General features: G+C 43.3%; 1 protein-coding gene across 1 annotated transcript; it reads right to left on the reverse strand.

The window, feature by feature from the left end:
• Positions 1-4,078: 4,078 nt before the first annotated feature.
• On the reverse strand, positions 4,079-4,915 carry LOC121274833 (cysteinyl leukotriene receptor 1-like). The gene has a single exon (XM_041182199.1). The coding sequence runs from the start codon at positions 4,913-4,915 to the stop codon at positions 4,079-4,081; it is 837 nt and encodes a 278-aa protein (XP_041038133.1).
• Positions 4,916-17,802: the final 12,887 nt, after the last annotated feature.

The raw sequence follows: 17,802 nt of genomic DNA on the forward strand, positions 1-17,802 counted from the left end.
TGCTACTTCATATCCTGAAACAGACCCTTAAGCAAATACAAATCCTGAAACTAATACATCCCTTGAAACTAATACAGCCCCTGAAACTAATACAGCTCCTAAAAATGAAACTGAACCTGAAAGTAATATAAATCCAGAAACTGATTCAAATTCTGAAACGGTCCAGATCCTGAAGATAATACAGATCTTGAAACTAATACCCGAAGCTAATAGAGACCTTAAAATAATACAAAATCCGAAACTAATACAAATCCGGTTAATTATACAGGCCCTGACATTCATAGAGAAGCAGGAACAATTACACGTTCTGAAACTAAGGCGTTTCTTGAAAGGAATGCAGACCCTGAAAAATAATAAAGATCCAAAAACTAATACTTACCTTAAAACTAATACAGACACTGAAAATAAAAGCAGATCCTGAAATAAACGCAGATCATGAAACTAATACCGACCCTGAAACAAATACTGATTCTGAAACTAATACATACCCTGAAACCAATACAGATCCTGAAACTAATACCGACCCCTGAAAGTAATACTGATTCTGAAACTAATACATACCCAGAAACCAATACAGGTCCTAAAACTAGCACAGGCCCTGAAATTAATATAGACCCTGAAACTAATACAAACTCTGAAACTAATACAGAACGTGAATTTAATACAGACCCTGAAACTAATACAAACTCTGAAACTAATACAAAACCTGAATTTAATACAGACCATGAAACTAAAACAGACCTGAAATTAATATAGACCCTGAAAATAATACAAACTCTGAAACTAATATAGAACCTGAATTTAATACAGACCCTGAATCTAAAACAGACTGAAATTAATACAGACGCCAAAACTAATACAAACTCTGAAACCAATACAGATTCTGAAAATAATACAAACCCTGAAATTAATGTAGACCATGAAACTAATACAACTAACAATCTAAAACAGACCTGAAATTATTAAGGTCCCTGAAACTAATACAGACCCTTAAAGGAACACAATACCTGACAGTAAAGCGCACCCTGAAACTAATTCAGACCCTGAACCTAATACTGATCCTGAAACTAACCCACACCCTGAAACTAATACAGACACTGCAAACTAAAACAGATCCTGACATTATACAGGCCCTTAAACTATTAGAGATCAAAACAGTAAATCACACCCTGAACCTGATACAGACACTGAAAGTAATACAGCCTCTGAAACTATTAAATACAGACCCAGAAATTAACACAGGTCCTGAAACTATTACAGATCCTTAAACAAATACAGATCCTCAAACGAATACAGACCCTGAAATGAATACAGACCATGAATCTAAAACCTACCTGACACTAATGCAAACTTTGAAACTAATACAGATCCTGAAACTCATACAGATCCTGAAACTAACAGAGACCCTGAGAATAATGCAGACCCTGAAACTAATACATGTCGAGAAACTAATACATCCTGAAAGTAAAACAAATCATGAAACTAATACAGAGTCAGAGAGAGTGTATTGGAGGGCACTTGCTGATGGAGAGAGAGGGACAATATCGCAACAACTGTCAGGGAACCATAATCTCGGACAGACACAGGGACATAGAAAGTGAGAGAGAGAGAAAGAAGGAGTTAGTCAGGGACAAACATATTGTAGGAAAGACCGGCAGTTAATAGGAAAGACACTGACAAGTACCTGGAAGTAGAGAGGGTGAAGGACAGATATAAAGAGAGTGATGGTGTGAGAGAGGGAGAAGCAGGCAGGGATTAAGAGTGAGTGTGAAGGAATGGGATTAAAAAATGGTTTGGGAGAGAGTGACAACAGGGAGTGAGAGTGAAGCAATATGAGAGAAAGAGAGAAGGTGTGTGAGAGAGTGACAAACATGGAGTGAGAGTCAAAGAATGTGGGAGGAACAGAGATAGTGTGAGTGCCAGTGAGAATCAGGGGGTTGGACTGAGAGTGAAGCAATGTGCAAGAAAGAGAGATGGTTTGAGGGTGAGTGACAAACAGGGAGTCAGAGTGAAAAAATGAGAAGCAAAGCGAGATAGTGTGATAGGGAGTGACAATGGGGAGGGAGGGTAAGATTTAAGGAGTGTGAAAAAAGATGGTTTGAGAGAGTCATAAACACGGATTGAGTGTGGCGGCTGAATGTTCCTGGTCCCATTAATGCTCAATACTCTTGTGAGAGTGTGCAGAAAAATAGAGCGGATGGTTCCCTCTTCATTAGTATAGAAATGGTCATTTGGTGATTGAGTAAAGAACAATGAGGGAACCTCCATGTTGTGGCACCTTCACGGCCACCGACTACCAGTGCTGTGCAACGTTCCCGGTGGGGTTGACCAAGCACCAGGACTATCGGCTCTCATAGTAATATGGGTATAAGGGGTGTTCCCACTATTCTGCATCTCACAGTGAGCTTCGAAACGGGCAGTTTTGAGACGGCGTCCTGGAGAGATGGTTCCCTCATCTCTTAATCCCAACATCGGGGCTCGGGACTCTGATTGCATCCTGAATTCATGGTTCCGAAGCACACGGGAATTGTCAGGTCAGAGGGAGAGGCGTTGAGAGAGAGATAAAGACAGGTTGAAATGAAAAAAAGAGTTCAGATGAAGTGTGAGCTGTGGATGGAAGTGATCTCTATCACTGGCTCCTTTCCATTTCCCAGTCACTCTGTGAATCTTGACATCTGGATCACCTCATTTCAACTTGCATCCTATTTCCATCCAATGTGTCTGTGTATGTGTTTGTGTCCGTGTCTGTGTGTGCTTCTGTACGTGTGTGCGTGTGTGTTTGCATGTCTGTCTGAGCATCTGTGTTTGTGTGTGTCTGCACGTCTGTGTATAAGTGTGTGGCTATGTGTGTATGCCTATGTGCGTGCATTTCCATCTGTGTGTGTGTGTGTGTGTGTGTGTGTGTGTGTGTATGTGTGTGCCTCTGAGTATCTATGCACATGTGTGCCTGTGTGTGTGTCTGTCTATATTTGTGTGTGTCTGTGTATGTGTGTGTCTGCGTCTTTGTGCCCATGCTTGTGTATGTGTCTTTGTGTTTGTGCCTGTGCCTGTGTGTGTGTCTGTGTGTGTATGTCGAGAGGCTCTCAATTCCTGACGATGCTAATGTTCATCATTTCTGATAATGTAGTCTCTAACTCGCTGCTGTCTGATGTTGTTGAGTGTCTCTCGGTGTAAATAACGGAGGGGTTTCAGAGACATTGTGCCTTTGCTGGCGAACATTTAGATTTACTTTAACCACATGAGTCTTTATTGATTCTCCTCAGCATTATTAACGTACTAAAGGGTACAATTATAGAGCCCAATGGAAGGTGGAGAAGGGCAAATATTTAGCACAAAGTTTCAAACACAATTTTTCTTCAGATTGTTGCTGTTCCATTGGATGTTCAGCTGAGCACATGTGGGAGGCGGGGGGCGGTGGCTTGGTGGTGAACATTTGCACTCTCACCTTTTCTCCCTGTACGAATGGGTGAGCGTGATGGGCGGAGCCGGCGGGGACCTTCCCTCAAACCCCGTCCAGTGTTCCCTGACAAAGGAAGCAGGACAAGGCCCTTTCCATTGTGCCATCATCAATGGGCCAATTACAATGCCCCGTTCATTGTACAATCTCAGGGCCATCCACTCTTTGATATGACGTCATCATGGGACTAGGTCCTGTCCCCATTTCCATTGTTCACTCGGAGGACCCGGCCCTCCAATTAAGCCATCACCAAGACGACCAGGTCCAACACCCTGCTTACAATTCCTCCACAGTTCCCGCCCTTTCTATTATGCCGTTGTTATGAAGAACAGTCCCACCCCCTCTCCATTCTGACGGCACATGAACTGCCTGCCATATTTTCCTGTTGTCATGGGAAACAGAGCCCCCCCCCCCCCCCCAACCTCCCCGCCCACCTGCTTCCCGTGAACTTTTCTGATAGGAGTCTCGCCTAAATACTGTCACCATGGTGATCAGGACCCTTCCCCACACCCCATGCCGGTGGCGGATATATCCAACTCCTCCAGTCACTGTCGAACAGCACAGCACCCCCACCCACTGGGAATGTGAATTAAAATGAGAAAATGCTCGACTTTCCCTGATTCATTTCTTCTCTCCTTTTTGCATGAAATCCACAATTGAAGCAAAGGGACATTTCAGCACATCCTTCAATTGCTCCCTAAATTTAGTCAGGGTCAGGGCATAAATACAAGAATTTGAGGAGCAGCTCAAGAGCTGAAACATGAAGCCCAGTTCCTGCACATAAGAATGCAGTAACATGGAATCATAACCCAAACTTTGCATCCGGATCCATACAGAGTACACCGTCTTCGTTGCCCACAACAGGAGGAAATTTGCTGAGATAGCAAACAGTAAAATCATGGATTTCCTTCGGCTCTCCATCTCCGGATCTCTGACCGTCTCTCCATTGCGCTGAGCCCAGAGTCTCCTGCGGGCTCTGCTGCTCACTAATATATGTCTGACGGTAAAAACATTGAGCAGCAGAATCAGGGCAAATGGGACACAGGGAGTAAGAATGTAATGGACAAACTCGATTGTTACCCAAACCGTAGAAAAGTAAACATCTAGTGTTGCAATACAAAACCAGGGCAGGTTGCTCATTTGATACATTTCAGTGAACATGAAATACCAGAAAAGGTTCTTTAATAAGCTCAGCACAGACACTGTTCCAAGAACCACAGCTGCTGTCTTTTCGGTACAATATCTACATTTTAGAGTTCGGCAAGATATGGCTACACATCGGTCAAAAGTGAAAGTGACGGTGAACCAGACTGAGCAATCAGTAGCTGCATAAAGCAGCACGGCATGGATATTACAGATACGAAGGAACCACAGGAAACGAAACTGCTCCTTAAGAACAATTGGAATATGCCTCAATACCAGGTCGAGTAGAATCACCATTAGATCCGCCGATGACATAGCCAAAAGGTAGTGAGTCACACTTTTGGAGAGACCACACTTTCCCCGGGAAATGATGAGAATTGTCACCGATATAACTGCCAGAAAGGAAAATAAACAGGAACAGAATACATTAGGTTAGCAAAAAAGTTTAGTTGATAACTTATTGTCATTTTCCATTGTGTCACGCTAACCATTAATATATTTAATTGATTTTACCTGAAACAGCAAATGGTGGAGATTTAAAATGTTGTATGTCTGCAGAGATTAAATGTTCAAAGTACAATACTAATATTGTAGAACTCAATTGTATTGGAGGTGCAGGAGCACAGTGACTTTGGGTGCCTGTTCCCAATATTTGAACACGCAAGGAGTTGTTAAAAAAATAAGTTAATACAACAGCTGGGACATTCAGCTTGATTATTGGATGCAAACTCCAGAAGGCTATTCTACAGCCATTCAAAACAGGAGATTGGCCAAACGTATTGTATTGTGCCGAATAATGTGCAGCATGTGTTAGAATGAATGTTAATAATTTGTAGAGGGTAGAGAGGAGACAGGCAAGAATGGCACCGCAGGTGAGAGATTACAATAACATGGATAGATTGGAGAAGCTTAGATATTATCATGAAGAGCACAGTCACAGAATGGGTGCAGCATGTAAGGTTGATATTGAGTACATCTTATCCATGCTGATCCACTGACGGAGCAATTCGCTAGTGCCTCTTCCACAGCCATCACTCTCTTATTCTAGACTTATCCCCTTTTCAGGTACTAATTCGATGCCCTTTTTCCTCGGTTGGGCCTGGCTCCAGCACACACTCAGGCAGCACATTCCAGATTCAGTTTTATAATAAATGATTTCCTCAGGGGGACATCACTTCTTTTTCCAATTACCTTACATCCGTGCCCTCTGATTCTCAATCCTTCCAACAATGGAAGGGTTGCTCCATCCCTACTTTTTCAGACAGTCTATAATTTTAAATATCTCTTCAAGTCGCCCATCAATCTTGTGTTTTCGAGGAAGAACAGCCAGAACTTTTACAATTCCTCTACACAACTGGAATTAATCATCTCAGATCTAATTGTTGTCTAGCTTTTCTGCACTATCTTTAGTGCCTGAGCATTGTTGTTAAAATGAGATTTCCAGAGCTGGGCACAATGCTCCAGCTGAGGAGGAAACGGTGTTTTCTGGAGGTTTAACATCTATATCTTCCTGTCGTACTCTATGCCCCTGCGCATAAAGCCCAGGTTGTGGGAAGATTTATGAAACACTGTCTCAACCCATCCTCCCACCCTCACTGATTCACGGGCATGTGGATACGGATCACACTGCTCCTGCATCAAGGTCAGAATTGTGAGCTGAAAAAGTTATATTAAGGTGTTCAACATTTTGACCAGTAGAGAGAAATTTAATAAAGATGCAATTCTTCTCCCTTTTGCTGAATGGGTGATAATCGGATGGCTTACATAAAATCTGATTGGCAGAATGAGCGCAGGTCTCATTTGGCATACACTGTTCGCTAATGGGGTGCTGTCAGATTTAAAATTGCATTTCAGATATAAATTTGTGAAACATTTGAAGTCGAAAAACTCTCTAAAAATGTGAGGAACAACAATATAAGAATGAAAATGTTCGCTTTCGGTCTGCCAGCCAATGTAACTCTCTGAGCACAGGGAAAGGTGGTTAAGCGGCATTTGACTGCAGTTAGGTTACAGACAGCAGCACATTGTATCTGTTGAGGTTTATAAAGCCTTGTAACCAGGAGGTGAAGTTTGAGCAAGGTGGTGGTCTGGGGCGGTGGCAGTGGGGGAAAAGGGGGGTGGTGGTTGGTGAGTGAGAGGAGGCGATGCTGGCTCGGATGACATTGTAATAGATGAGCGGATGGGACTGAATTTTTTTTTTTTGAAATGTCCAGTTTGTGGGTTTATGGAGCAGATGGTTCGAGGCAGGTTTGGAGATTTGTGATATTAGGACGGTGGTCGTGGGCAGTATTTCGGAAAGGGAGTATATTGGGCAGGGACTCAATTCAGGCCATCAGCAAACGCTCTGGTGGAACCCGAGGCATTGGGTTGTGTCGCGAGGTGGAGAGTTTGTGGGGTGTGTGGTGGGTAGAGCGTGTGTGGATGCAGAGCAGGTTTTCTGATGCCGACAGATGACACTGTTTTCGATCCTCACAAGGCCCAATTGAAAAATAAGGAAAAGGAGCAGCTAATCCGTGAAATGTGGCCTCCAGATATAATAGCTGGATAGAGAGATATCCAGGGCAATTTACTAAACCGAAAATACGAATGTGAATTACAAGCACAGTATCGCAATTGAGCATTATTAATGTACTTTAAAACAGGAGAGAAAAAGTGTTACGAGACACACCAACAATAGCAAGGATTCGATAGTAAAAGCATTGAAAAACCTGAAGAACCATTGGGACCCGATATGTTAATGCGATTTCATCATAAAACGTCTAGAGATAGTGATCGTCCCAGTGTAACACCCTGCCTCTTGTATGATACCAACCTACTGTGTTCAGATTCTGATCCATTGTTGTAAAATTCCAATTTATTGTTCTCACATTCTGATCCATTGTTGTAGAATTCAAATGTATTGTTCTCAGATTCTGATCCTTTGCTGTTACATTCCAGTCTATTGTTCTCAGATTCTAACCCATTGTTGTTACATTCCAATCTATTGTACTCAGATCTTGAGCTTTTGTGCGAAACTTCCAAGATGCTGCTCTCCGATTCGGGCAGATCATTTTAATAGTCCAAATTATTGTCCTTCGATCCCAATATATCTCCTTCACTTTGGAGCTGCTGCTCCCTGACAGTGCCGTATTGATTAAGCGTCTTATAGGATGAGATGGTTTATTGGAATCATTCGCATTTCAGTTGAAGAAGGGTAACCTCTATTGGCACAATTAAGGTCCACGGAGACTGATATTATAATGTGACAAAATAAAAGTTCAACTTTACCCCTTTCTATTGTACCCTAATTAAACAGCTTTTTCGCAGCTTTTGTGGGGATGCCTGAGGGTTTACGAGGGAAGGAAAGGTGGAAATCGTGGACACACTAAACATTATCCTTCAATCCTCCTTGGAAAGCGGACTATTCCCAAAATGTTGTCAATGTTGTTTCCTATTTATCGAAGGGAAGATGGATAAACCTTGTCTCTCTCGATCAATCAAAGAAATGTTAGTGAAACTTTATGAAATATGAAAGAATCAATAATCCGGGGCAAAATCAGTTTGTTGATTAGAATCCATGCGTTTTTCTGACAAACTCGATTGGGATTTTTGTTGAAGTATCAGGTAGGGTTGATGATTAAAGTGCATTTTTGTTAACAATATGGACAAAGTATGATCACGTGCCAATTAACGTATTTTTTGGGAAACAGTAACAGATGGTTCAGCAACATAAGCGCAATTGCCTGAATGCTACAGTTTATAATCAGACATGCTACACGCTCAAATTTGCTCCTGCTCCCAGAGAATTAACTTAGAATATCAAATCATATGAAGCTATTTACTTCTTTAGGGATCACCCAGAATGCCAGTGCTCTGCCACTTGCTTTATACCTCCTCAGTTCCAGCCATCCGCAGTCTTAAGACTTGCAATTAAATGCATTTAGACGACTCATTCTCTTCTCTTTTCTCTTGTATATTTCCATGTTAATCCACGATTGGCTCTATTTTGTCACGAGGCTCTGTGTGGACCACTGTAGTTTTTTATTTCAGTTTCAAACCAGACAACGTTCCAGATTGATTTTCCTCACGAAATGCATGCTGAAATTAACCTCACTTGCATTCCACGTGATGAACCTTGAGTTTAGAGTTTTTGCCTTTCGCTGCACAAGACTAAGTAAGTGTCATCAACTGGCTATTTCCTCACAGTGAATTATGGACGGCACCTGTCCCAGTTGCAGCTAAACAATCTCCTAAAACAGGCAGATCAATTAAAACCTAAGATTCTCACAAAACTGCACATATCTCCGAGGGGCATCTTCAGATGTCTTCTCAAATAGATCTTTAGCTCATGTATCCTTAAATGGAAAATGTTTCACTGATATGAAGGGATATTTAAATCTTACAGACCTTGAGTCTTCATCGATTATGCTTGAACTAATTTAGCTCTAATCATTTAAGAAATTCTCAACCATCAGCCCAGAGTGGAATGATGGTACCCAACATTTCCACAAATAAAAAGCCAAAGAGAAGTCATCAATTGTTCAGTACCTGCTGCTTTATGACGCTTACCTTTCTAAACCGGCCTGTTAAATTTGGCCTGAGCGGAAAGGAAGCCTCTTTCATATTGCTGCTTGTTCTGGTCTGCAGAGCACTGTCTGGAATTCTGGTGGATGCAGGTTCAATGCAGGCATTCAAAAGAGCTTTAGATGAGTATTTGAGTAGAAACACTGAGGAGGGTCATGGGGAAACGGCAGGAGGATGGCACTGAGCAATAATGCTCATTCGGACAGCCGGTGCGGTCACGATGGGCCGAATGGTCTCCTTCTGCATCATCGCAATTCCGTCATTCTGTGATTCTGAATTTACCTTCACGCGTCCAAACCTTTGACTGTGGGAGCTATCTATTGGACGCACCTCAATTTTGTGCCTTAAATCCGGCGTGGGGGAGATGGGGTGGGGTTGGTAAATGCAGGGGGTGGAGTGGGGGGGGGGGGGAGAGATATGCTCATTTCTGAGGGACTGCCACAATTTCAGTGGGTCAGTGCATAGGGAACGCTGCACAGTCAGAGGGGCAGTAGAGACCGAGCACTGCACTCTCTGAGGATCAGTACTGAGGAATTGTTGCACTATCGAACTATCAGCACTGAGTTAGCACTGAGCTGCCAGAGATTCAGCATGGAAGATATGCCACATAGTCGGAGCTTAAGTGCTGAGGGATCGATGCATTGTCGGAGAATCAGTACTGATGGTGTGCTGCACTGTTAAAGGGCCGGTGCTGATGTAAAAGCCCTGTATATCACCCTTCCTCCCTCTGAATAAACGGGCACATCACATTGCTGCAGCCCCGCAGCAGGTGTAGTGGGTATAACACCCATCCGCAATCCAGATTCTGGAATCTCACCCACACTCGCACATTGTACCTAATATATTTACCTATTTCCCTGGTGCACCTGAAACAGGTACATCCCCCACTGTAGCTTCTATATTACCTTCCTGACCTGGTGTGCCTGGAATACCCCCTTCCTCATGTACCTGTACTATCTCTCACCCTGCCAGCGATAGACATCATCCCTTCTTGGTGCTGCTGCTTTTGTTGATGGCCTGATTGCTCTCGCTTTCAGTGATTTGAGGGCCCACTGATAACCCTCCCCTTCCTTCTGTGCCTCTGTGCTGCACTGGCAAGTTAGAGCTTAAGGAATAGACGTTGTCCGGTTGCTCTGTCACCATAATGACTGCAACCCCTCCCACTACGCCCTCTGTCTGCTGTCAGCCCAGCAAACATCCCCTCTGCCAATGGAAAGAAAAAATTAAAATTGAAACGCAATGGACATTCTCAGTCAGCCAATGTTCAAATTCTCGGGTGGATATAACAACTGGAGTAAAGGTACATTATTCAACTGCTCCCTGAACTTAGCCTGGGTCACGGCGTAAATCCCAGTGTTGATACAGCAACTCAGGAGCTGCAGCATGAAGCCCAATTCCATCACAATATAATCTAGATCAATTTGCACAATCCCCAAGAACGATATCTGGCTCCTCTTCTAAAGCTATATTAACATTGCCCACAACAGGATGAAATTTGCTACGATAACGAGCAGTAAAATCATGGATTTCCTTGACTGTCCACCTTTGTGTCTCTGGGACTCTCTCCACTGCTGTGAGCCTGGAGTCTCCTGCGGGCTCTGCTGTTCACTAAAATGTGTCTGAGGGTGAGAACATTGAGCAGTACAATCAGGACAAATGGGACACAGGGGGCAACATTAAGTGGGGCGATCGTGTAGAGTGATTATCGCTGATCTAGTAACACAGAAACCCAGCATCATGCTCTGGGAACTGGCGTTCGAATCTTGGTAGATGATGGAATTTGAATTCAATAAAACCCTGGAATAAAAAGCACAATGATGACCATGAAACCATTTTCGACTCTTGCAAAATCCCACCTGGTTCACTAATGCCTTTTAGAGAAGGAAATCTGCTGGGCAGAATGTGCCTCCAGAACCACAGCAATGTGGCTGAATCTTAACTACAATTTGAACAAGGGCAAATCGGGATGGGCAATAAATGCCAGCCTAGCCAATGAAGGCCAAGTTCTATGAATGAATAAAACAAGAATGTGATGAAGGAACTGGATAGCTGTCCAGTCGGGAGATGGTTTTGCAAAGAGTGACCTGCACTCAGCATCGCGGTGAAGCAGTCTGGGAAGGATGTCCTGCAGTCAGCATCATGGTGAAGTAGTCTGGGAAGGATGTCCTGCAGTCAGCACCGCGGTGAAGCAGTCTGGGAAGGATGTCCTGCACTCAGCATCGCGGTGAAGCAGTCTGGGAAGGATGTCCTGCACTCAGCATCGCGGTGAAGTAGTCTGGGAAGGATGTCCTGCACTCAGCATCGCGGTGAAGTAGTCTGGGTAGGATGTCCTGCAGTCAGCATGGCGATGAAGCAGTCTGGAAAGAGTATTCTGCGGATATTTTTGAGAATAAGAATATTGACATCAAAAAAGTGTGAGAGAGCAAAGGACCAGGATGTGTGTGGGGATGCTTGAAAAAGTGACGTCAGCAGAAATGTGAGAGCTGATTGTTGAGTTATGGGGAAGTATTTTCTCTAGGTTAAGCTCGGGAAAGGTAAAAGCTCTATTATTTTATTTAAAATACTTACATAATTTAACGTTTCTTTTTTACTCTATTGAACTTAAAGTAAAGAAAGGGTGTTTCTCTCCAACTAGAAGCACGGCAAGGCAGTTCAGTCCCATGATTTATACAGCCTTCAACATGTGGGAAGTCTTAGGCGCTCCTTACTCTCTGAATGACGACATGTGCAGTAAGTGCCAAGAAACTGAAGCTACATGAGCTCCGAGTTTCGGAGTGGGAACGGCAGCTGGAGGGACTGAAGCACATCGGCAAGACTAAGAATTTCATGGGTAGAACGTTTTTTGGCATGGTGACCCCACAGCAAATGGAAGTGCAAACAGAGCTGGATTGGTAACCACCAGTCAGAAGAAATGTGTCAGAGAGGAAGTAACGAAATCCAAAGGGTACATGTCGCTCGAGAACTGTATTTCTGTGTTGGAAAACGGTGAGAGTGACGGTTTGACTGGGGAGTGCGGCCACGTTCATGGCACTGAGTGACTCAGCTGCACAACGGGGAAGGAAAAAGAGGGGAAGGACGATAGGTGCAGTAGGGTCCGCAATATGGAGAAAAGACAGCCATTTCTTAGGCCATTGATGTGACTCCAGGATGGTATGTTGCCTCTCTGGTGCCAGGATCAAGGATGCCCATGTACAGCTGAAGGGCATTCTAAAGTGGGAGGGCAAAGAGACAGAGATCATGGTATATATTTGTACCAACGACATAGCTAGAAAGAGGGATGAGGTCCTACAAACATCATTTAGCGAGCAAGGAAGCAGATTTAAAAAAACAGGCCCTCAAAGGTATTGATCACTGGACATCTTCCAGTGCCACACACTGGTGAGTATCGAAGTAGGAGGTTAGTCCAGATGAATGCGTTTCTGGATAGATGCTGCAGCAGAGAGGGCTTTCGATTTCTCACATATTGGGACGGTTCCTGGGGGAAGTGGGACCTGTAAAAGGCAGACAGGTCGCACCTGAACTGCAAACAGACCAAACCTTCTTTTGGGGAGGTTTGCTGGTGATGTTGGTGAGGGTTTAAACTAACTTGGCAGAGGGATGGGATCCTGAGAGGTGGTTCAGCAGGGGGAGTTGCACAGTCAAAATTAGAAGAGAGAGCTAGTCAGTCTTGAAGGTATAGAACTTATAGGTCAGTTAAGGCAGAAGCGAGTTTGGCAAGGTTGGATGGTATTTCTTTTAATGCAAGGAGTCTTGCAAATAAGGCAGAGTTGAGGGTATAAACTAACACATGGGAATGTGATGTCCATGCTGCCGCAGGGACAAGGCTGAGGGAGGGGCATCATTTACTGCTCAATATCCCAGGGTATAGGGTCTTCAGTCGAGACAATGAAGGAGGTAAAAGAGGAAGGGTTTTCATAATATTGATCAAGGAATCAGTAACAGCAGTAAGGAGGATAACATCCTAGAAGCAACCTCAAATGAAGCCTTATGGATAGAACTGGAAAATCAAAACAAGGAGCAATTACATTACTGGGAGTGTAACACAGGCCGTCAAACATTCATAGAGAAATGGAAGAGAAGATAAGTCGGCAAATTTCAGAGCAGCGTAAACATAATAGGGTAGTAATGGTGGGAGATTTCAATTTCCCCATCATTAACTGGGTCACTCATATCGTGGTAGGTTCAGAGGGCGATGAATTTTTTCACTGCACCCAGGAGATATTTTTAAGCCAGTATGTCAAAGGTCCTACAAAGGAGAGGGCGGTCCTGGATTTACTTTTAGAGAATGAAGTCGGGCATGCAGCAGAGGTATCAGTGGATGTGCGTTTTGCGCATACTGATCATAACTCGGTTAGATTAACGTTGTTATGGAAAAGGACAAGGGTGTGCAAGAAATTTGAGCTCTAAATTGAAGGAAGGCCGATTTTAATAAGATCAGAGACGATTTTACCAGGGGGGGCTGGGAGCAGCTTATTTTAAGTAAAGCTGCTTCAGAGCAGTGTGACTCATTCAAGATGGAAATAGGGAGAGTGCAGTGTCAGCACATTCCTGTAAAGATAAAGGGCAGGGCCAATAAATCGAATGAAACCAGGGTCTCGAGGGAGATACAGAATTGGATAACGAGTAAAGGACACACTTATGACAGTGACCGATAGCTCAAAACAGCGGAAGCCCTAGAGGATAATAGGGTGTATAGGGGATAACTTAATAAGGACATTAGGAAAGCAAAAAGGGGTATTAAAAATCATTGGCAGGAAAATCAAGAAAAATACAACGTTATTTTAAAAGTCAAAGAGAATAACTAGGTAAAGATTAGAGCCCGTTCAGGACCATGGTGGAAATCTGTGTGTGGAGCTGGAAGACGTAGGTCAGGTTCAAAATGGATGACTTGCGTTGGTGTTCACAAGAGTGAGGGACGATATAAATCGTGCAGGGAGGCTGTGAGATAATTAAATAAATTAGCACAAAAAGGGAAGAAGTTCTAAGCGGTCTGGCCGGCTTAAAATAATATGAATCTCCAGGACCAGATGAAATTGATCCCAGGCTGTTGCGTGAGGCAAGCGAGGAGATAACAACGGCGCTGGCAATAATTTTCAAGACCTCGCTGAGCACAGGAGATTTGCCAGAGGAGCAATGTGGCACCGTTATTCAAGATGGGAGGAAGGGATTTCCGATGGAACTAGAGGCCAGACAGTCTAACGTCAGTGGGGAAATTATTTGAAGTAATTATGAGGGCGATAGTTCATCTACACTTGTAGATGCAGGCAGTCAGCTTAGGTTGGTGAAGGGCAAGTAATGTCTGACCAATTTGATTGGATTTTAACGAAGAGTTGACCAGGTGTGCAGATTATGCAAATGCATTTGAAGGAGTCTACGTTGACTTCAGCAAGACTTTTGATAAGTTCAGGAGACTGATAATGAAGGAAAGAGCCCGTGGGATCCATGGCCATTTGACGAATTGTGTTAGAAATTGGCTGAGTGGCAGGAAGCAGATGGTGATAGTGGAGGGGTTTTTTGTGACTGGATGCATATGTCCATTGGGGTTCCTCATGGGTCATTGTTGTGTCCCGTGCTGTTTGTGTTATATATAAACGACTTAAATTTGAATTTAGGGGTTGCTTTGCTGGGGGGGCCATGGGGGGCGAAGTGGGGGGGGTGTGGTGGTGGTTTGTTCAGTATGTTCGCGGGTGGCACGAAAATTGGAGAGGTGGTAAGTGTAAGGAGCGCCTTCAATTACAGGAATATATAGACAGGCTGATCAAATGGGCTGATCATTGGCAAATGTAATTTAATCCAGATAAGGGTGAGGTGATGCACTTAGGCAGGAAAAACAAGCCACGGGAATATGATGAATTTAAGGACATTGGAAGTACCGCGGGTCAGAGGGATCATGGTGTGCATGTCCACCAGTCCTTTAATGTAGTGGGGGACGTAGATAAGTTGATTAACTAAGGATATGGGATACCTGCCTTTATTAGATGAGGCATATAATAAAAGAGCAGGGAGGTTATGCTGAACTGTATAAAATGCTGTTTGGGCACATCTAGTGTATTGCATGGAGCCTGGATTCCGCATTATAAGGATGTTTTGGCATGAGAGAGAATGCAGAGGAGGTTTACCAGCATGTTGCCTGGGCTGGACATTTTTAGATATGAGGAGAGATTGGATATGCTGGGGTTATTTTCTCTGGAGCAGAGGAGATTAAGAGGGGACATTATTGACATGTATAAAAATATGTGGGACATAGATAGGGTAGATAGGATGCAACATTTCCCGTCGGTGGAGGGACCAATAACCAGATGGCAGGGATTTAATGTAAGGGACAGCAGGTTTTCAGGGAATATGAGGAATAATTATTTCACCCAGAGGGTGGTGGGCATCTGGAACTCACCGCCTGAAAGGGAGTTGGACGCAGAAACCTTCATAACATTTAGGAAGTATTTGGATGTGCACTTGTGATGCCCTGGCATAAAAGGCTATGGACCTATTGCTGCAAATTGGGATTAGAATAGTTAGGTACTTATTTCATTGGTGCAACTCAATGGGCCGACATTTCTGTGCTGCAGACCAATTTGACTCTATTACTCTATGTCTGAAATTCTAATATTACAAAACAAAATAATGGGTGGTTCCTCTGCATATAAGAATCTGGTAACATGAAATACCAGAAAATATTCTTTGAAAAGCTCAGCACAGCCATTCCTTTCAGAGCCATTTTCACGGTGCAATATTTACTTCTCAGTTTCTGAAAACACATGGCCGCAAACCGATCAAATGTGAAAGTCACTGAACCACACACACTTGTCAATGGCTGGATAAGTAGGATGGAAAGGGTATGGCACAAACAGTTGGCGCTCTGGAAATGAAACCATTCCCAATAAACAATTAGAATTCTTGCAAATAACAAGTATCAGTTTGCCTGATGGCGCTGAAATGTTCCACTATGTTGCTGCGCCCAGTGCCTTATTGAAACTATTGTACATGCAATAATAGACTGAATGTCTTCTGATATGTTGGAAGACAATAGAGATTAAATGGCAATAAATCTGTTACTGAAATTGCCGAACTCGGATGTTAATCATAATCATGCCCCCCTTGAATCTTGAACAGGTAGAAAAACTTTGCAATCTCCAAAACACTTGTAATTTTGATGAAGAAGAAATAATTCATTTCAACATGGTTGATAGAATTAATAGCCATATACAGTGAGACTTACCAGGGATGCCAATAATAGCGAGGATGGGATAGTAACCCGCCTGAATCACCTGGAGTGCCAGATAGATCCGGCTTTCCACTGACATCCAATCATAATATGTAGAAAGTTCATAAAGCGCATCCAATGAACTCCTACTCATTGTTGTAACATTCTGATCTATTGTTCTCAGATTCAGATCCATTGTTGGAACATTCCAATGTATTGTTCGCAGATTCTGATAACCTCTCTCCCTTGTCTTGGAACAACGGCTCCTTCGTCCTCACGGAGCTGATGCCCCCGCTGACAATATGAGGTAACACAATGTAGCGACTGCCTTATTAACAACAGTGGGAAGCCCCCCAGTGAGTTATTTAGGATCCATGGAGACTGAGATTAATTACAGCCACTGAACAAACAGGCTCATTTAACCCATTCAGTCCAATTGTACTTGCACCACACTAAATTGGAAAAGTTAGCTGGTTTGGCTGGGATGCAAGAGGGTTTCTGAGGGATAGAATAGTTTAAAGAGAACAGTGTGAAGCAGAAAATCGGGCAAATGTAGGAGTTGTTTAGTAAAGTGATCGGGTGGACACAAGCAAGTCCTTGAAGGTGGCAGGGCAAGCCTTTTCGAGTATTAAGATAGCAATATATATTATTGATAAACAGAATCAGATTTACAAAACTAAGAAAATGGGACAACATATGTGAAAATCTTGCTGAGGCCTCAGCTGATGTATTTGTGTCTAATTCTGTGCAGCTTTTTTAAGGAAGGATGTGAGGGCGTTGGAAAGGGTGCAGAGGAGTTTTACTGGAATTGGAATAGGGATGAGGGGCTTGAATCAAGTGGAGAGACTGGAGAAGCCTGGATTGTTTTCCTTCGAGCAGGCCAGGCAAAGGGGAGGTTTAATAGAGACATTTAAAATCACAAATGTTTTTTATAGAGTAAAATATGGGAAACTGGTGATACAGGAAAATCAGTCAGTAACCAGCACAGGGAGTTGTAAAGTGATTGAAAAAGAAGCAGAGACCGGTTGAAGAACTCTTAGTACAAAGAAACCTGGAATGTGCTTCCCGAAAGGCTGGCGAATGCAACTAAACATTTAACAGTGAAAATAGAATTGGATGAGCACAGGCAGTGTAGATTTGCACTGCTAATGTAGGGGAGGTGAGAAGGGTTGATTAGATAGCTCTGGAAAAGAGGCAAAACGGACACGATGGGCCACTTGGCCTCTTCTTCAAATCTATGATTCTATGGCCCTGTTCCATCAGAGGCCTTAGGGTGTGAATATCATGTTTACAATTGATTTTTAACAGAATCATCGAGACAGAGGCTGAACATAATTGTATGCTGATGGATGCAAAAAGCGGAAACAGACACAGTCACTCCCTCTCAGGAAATCGTCTCAGGACGTCCTCTCAGAAACTCCTCTCTGGAACTCCTGTC

Source organism: Carcharodon carcharias, assembly GCF_017639515.1.
Source record: "Carcharodon carcharias isolate sCarCar2 chromosome 38 unlocalized genomic scaffold, sCarCar2.pri SUPER_38_unloc_39, whole genome shotgun sequence".
Lineage (NCBI taxonomy): Eukaryota > Metazoa > Chordata > Chondrichthyes > Lamniformes > Lamnidae > Carcharodon > Carcharodon carcharias.